The sequence below is a fragment of the Pyrus communis genome, chromosome 11 (assembly GCF_041283825.1).
Source record: "Pyrus communis isolate YQ-2024b chromosome 11, ASM4128382v1, whole genome shotgun sequence".
Lineage (NCBI taxonomy): Eukaryota > Viridiplantae > Streptophyta > Magnoliopsida > Rosales > Rosaceae > Pyrus > Pyrus communis.
This window is the reverse complement of record NC_142575.1, coordinates 19106151-19111101: the sequence shown is the minus strand read 5'-3', so window position 1 is coordinate 19111101 and position 4951 is coordinate 19106151. Positions and strand designations below refer to the sequence as shown.

At 35.2% G+C, this 4951-nt stretch overlaps 1 protein-coding gene across 1 annotated transcript; it reads left to right on the top strand.

The window, feature by feature from the left end:
- Positions 1-3149: 3149 nt before the first annotated feature.
- Positions 3150-4951, top strand: LOC148693001 (calmodulin-7). Its single transcript, XM_088679786.1, has 2 exons — positions 3150-3340; positions 4315-4951. The coding sequence occupies exons 1-2, from the start codon at positions 3265-3267 to the stop codon at positions 4686-4688; spliced, it is 450 nt and encodes a 149-aa protein (XP_088535912.1). The 5' UTR covers positions 3150-3264; the 3' UTR covers positions 4689-4951.

The following is a 4951-nucleotide window of genomic DNA, read 5'->3' as shown; positions in this document are numbered from 1 at the left end:
GGTGTGGGTGTGGGGAAATTGAGTGTGGGTGTGGGAGGAAGACAAATTGGATTTTTTTTTTTTTTTTTTTTGTTTTGTTGGGATTTGCAGGTGGGGGAAGAAGATGAAGATGGGGAGGGGAGGGAGGAGGGGGGAGGGGAGGGATGAAATGAGGGTTTTTTTTTTATTTTTTATTTTTTTTTCTGCTTTTTATTATTATTTTAATATTTAAAAAATATTAAATAATTGTTTTTTGTTTTTAATAATTTTTTAATAGAAAATAGGTCCCGAATCAAGCCACGTTAGCATTTAACAGAAAAACTAACATAAAAATTGACGGAGGTATGACATTGTCACAAATTCGTAAGATGCGGTATGACATTGTCAATTTTAAAAGATGAGGTATGAAATTGTCGTGAGTCCAATAGTTGAGGTAGTTTTTTGTACTTTACCATTTTTTTTTTAATTTTACTTTTATTTATTATTTTAATATTTAAAAAATATTAAATATTTTTGTTAGTTTTTAATAATATGTTATTAATTTTTTAATAGAAAGTGGTCCCCGTCTCTTGCCAAGTCAACATTTAACAGAAAAATTAACAGAAAATTTGACGGAGGTATGACATTGTCACAAATTCGTAAGATGCGGTATGACATTGTCAATTTTAAAAGATGAGGTATGAAACTGTCGTGACCCCAATAATTGAGGTAGTTTTTTGTGTTTTACCCTATAAAATATAAAAAAATTGCTTTTTGGAAAAAGAGAATAATAAAAAATAATTTACGTTTTTTACCTTTTACCTTTGCTTGCCTTTTCTACACTGATCTCCTCCTCTACAAGAATGAGGAGGAGGAGGAGGAGGAGGAGGAAGAAGAAGAAGAAGAAGAGGAAAAAAAGGAGGAAGGCAAAAAAAAAAAAAAATTCCCCCTGTCGGCGCAGAAGAAGAAGAAGGGAGAAGGAGAAGGAGGAAGAAGAAGAAGAGGAAGAAAAGGAGGAGGAAGAAGAAGAAGAGGAAGAAAAAAAAAAAAAATTGAAAGCCCATCAACACCCCCCTGCGGAAGAAGAAAAAGGAGAAGGAGAAGGAGAAGGTGAAGGAGGAAGAAGAAGAAGAAGAGGAAAAAAAGGAGGAAGAAATTTTTATTTTTATTTTTTTAAACCATCAACTCCCATTCAGAAGAAGAAGAAGAAGCAAGAAGAAGAAGAGGAAAAAAACAAGGAAAAATTTTTTTTTTTGAAAACCCATCAAACCCCAAATCCACCACTTTCATCCATTCTCCACATCCCCTTCCGCACCCATCCTCCACCTTCTCTGCTCACCCATCTTCCCACCGACGGGATTTGGGTTTTTTTATTTTTTTTATTTTTTATTTTTTATTTTTTTTATGGGTTGTAGGAGGGAGAAGAGTGTGTGTGTGGGTGTGGAGAAATTGAGTGTGGGTGTGGGAGGAAAACAAATTGGATTTTTTTTTTTGTTTTGTTGGGATTTGCAGGTGGGGGAAGAAGATGAAGATGGGGAGAGGAGGGAGGAGGGGGGAGGGGAGGGATGAAATGAGGGTTTTTTTTTCCTGCTTTTTATTATTATTTTAATATTCAAAAAATATTAAATAATTGTTTTTTGTTTTTAATAATTTTTTAATAGAAAATAGGTCGCGAATCAAGCCACATCAGCACTTAACAGAAAAACTAACATAAAAATTGACGGAGGTATAACATTGTCACAAATTCGTAAGATGCGGTATGACATTGTCAATTTTAAAAGATGAGGTATGAAACTGTCGTGACTCCAATAGTTGAGGTAGTTTTTTGTACTTTACCTTTTTTTTTTAATTTTACTTTTATTTATTATTTTAATATTTAAAAAATATTAAATATTTTTGTTAGTTTTTAATAATATTTTATTAATTTTTTAATAGAAAGTGGTCTCTGTCTCTTGCCATGTCAGCATTTAACAGAAAAATTAACAGAAAATTTGACGGAGGTATGACATTGTCACAAATTCGTAAGATGCGGTATGACATTGTCAATTTTAAAAGATGAGGTATGAAACTGTCGTGATCCCAATAATTGAGGTAGTTTTTTGTACTTTACCCTATAAAATATCAAAAAATTGCTTTTTGGAAAAAGAGAATAATAAAAAATAATTTCCGTTTTTTACCTTTTACCTTTGCTTGCCTTTTCTACACTGATCTCCTCCTCTACTTCTTAGTCTTCGATTTTCCGACTCCACAAAACCCTATATTGACTACAATAAACTCAAAACCCATAAAAAACTTGAACAAACCCAAAAAATCAAGGAAAGCACAGAAAATATGAGAGTGAGTATTAGAGAAAATGCTTACCAAATCGTCCTTGAAAGTTAGAATTTCTGGGTTTTTAGTCTAAAAGGAGTGTGTATTCTTCATCAGTGCAATGTTTGAGAGAGAGAGTGGTGGAAGGTACCTAAGGCCACAGAGTGAAAAGATAGAAAAAAAACAGTGTGCAAATGATGGGACAACAACAAAACAGAAATTGAATAAGGAGGGGGAAATGCTCACCGATTTGTGTGAATCCTAGCGTTTATTTTCCGGATTGCCAGTTTCAGATGAAGAAATCATACAGAAAAGGCGTGGAGGAGGGGGTTTTGTATGGAAGGCAAAAGTGAGTTTGAGAAAATCATCCAATTTTCCCTTTTGTATGCCCTGTGGGGATCAAGAACATGGGATAAATGGCGCTTCCATGTTCGGTTTGTCAACCGTTGTAACTGCTGCTCTGAACTTGCGACACATGGTTTCCCTCTTTCTATCTGGAGCGTTTCTTCAGATAGGATGTGATGTAGCAGTTGTGGAATAATTGATCTAAAGGGTGAAAATTTAAAATGTGAGTATCTTATCTAACGGTTGTGAATTAATGTCGTTGAGAATTCGGAATTATTACGTTTGTAACCCTATTTTTTAGACAGTTAGTTGTTGGTTTTTTGTGTACGAAGTGAGGGCATTTTAGGCATTTCTGAATACTTTACCAAACTGGCCTTCTCCCTTTATCATAGAAGATATAAGATATATAAATATAAATAACTTTTACGCTTTTACTAATATTAAATTGAAATCTCTAGGTTCAAATCAAAGAGAAGGTATACGTGCGGCTGAGAGGGAATCAGATGCCGATGGACCACCACTCTTTCTTTTGATATATAAAGCCTACCCGTCTCTCACATTTTTCCACATTCGAGACACGCACAGACGTATTTTCCTTTTCCTTTAGAACACTTTCTCTGTGATTTTCTCGGAAGCCAAACGCTCTCAACGATGGCCGATCAGCTCACCGACGACCAGATCTCCGAGTTCAAGGAGGCGTTCAGCCTATTCGACAAGGACGGCGATGGTCTCGTTCTCAGATCCCTCTCTCTCTCTCTCTCTCTCTTTCCCTTTTGTTCTTATTATGCCTAATTAATCTATGATATTTGGATCTAAAGCTGTTATTGCATCGAACCTTAATCTTTTTCTGGTGAAAATTTGTGATTGATTGAGTATTTTTCAGCGATTGAATTGATTTATAATCCTCCGAGTGCGTTTTGATCGTTGAGGATAAGATCTGTAAGATTTGAGGTTAAATGTGTGGAATTTAAATATATGGATAGATTATGATTCTCATATTCGTTTCCTCCATTGTTTGGATTATCCAATTTTTGGTAAAAGTGGGTTTTTGATTCAATTTCTCTGTTATGGTTTTGGAGCTGCAAAATTAATTCTTCTTGTATTGAGATCACAAGGCAATTTTATATGGATATATGTGTGTGTGTGTACAAAAATGATTTATTCTATGTTTCTGTCGCCCATGGATAGCATGAAATGCAAACTTTCATGAGGGTTTAGGTCTATAAATATATATGAACAATTTTTTGTATGTTCTCAATCTTTTACTCATGGTTGGATGGTTTTGGGTTGGACAACGGTGAATTGATTTTGTCTTTTCCTGACTGATATTTTGATATTGAATATGGAAATCTGGATGAATGTTTTTCTTTTTATTGTTTGCCTTATACATGTTGTGTGCAATATTGAAAGCGTTGTTTGATTGAAATGCGATAGTTTTTTAGTTCATGCGTGTATTTTTCTTTTGTCAGTTTAGGCAGAATTCCCTCAACAATCATAACATTTAAAATGTATTAGAATTAAAGTTAGGGGGAGGACAGTGATTTTTTTGTGTTAGTATGCCCGGCTACAGTTTCCCACTCATACAAAAGAAGCATAGTTATCTGCCTAAAGCCTTGTTACCAATATCTTTGCTGTATTCCACACTAATACTTTTTTGTATTTTTATTTTATTTTATTTTATTTTTTTTAATTTTGATTCAGGTTGCATCACTACAAAGGAGTTGGGGACTGTCATGCGTTCACTTGGGCAGAACCCAACTGAAGCCGAGCTTCAGGATATGATCAATGAGGTTGATGCTGATGGGAATGGGACCATTGATTTTCCAGAGTTCCTTAACTTGATGGCCCGGAAGATGAAGGACACCGATTCTGAGGAGGAGCTCAAGGAAGCCTTCCGAGTGTTCGATAAGGACCAGAATGGCTTCATTTCTGCTGCTGAGCTTCGTCATGTTATGACAAATCTAGGCGAGAAGCTGACAGATGAGGAAGTTGATGAGATGATTCGTGAGGCTGATGTGGATGGCGATGGGCAGATCAACTATGAGGAGTTCGTCAAAGTCATGATGGCCAAGTGAGGACCAAAACTAAAGTTTATAAAGAGATTTTCATATCCCATTAGGACATGTTCATTTGGTCTTGCTAGGTTTTGGTTGGTTCACACGTCTATTTTCTTGTATGCATTATCTGTGGTACTGTCCCTTTAGTATCTACTTGTTTGCTGTCTCTCCATAGTTCCTGTTTGGTAGTGTCTGTTACGGTACATTGGTATTTTCATTCTTCTTTTTGAATCACGAACCTAAAACAATTGGTTGAATCTGATATTTCTGCTTGTTGGTGA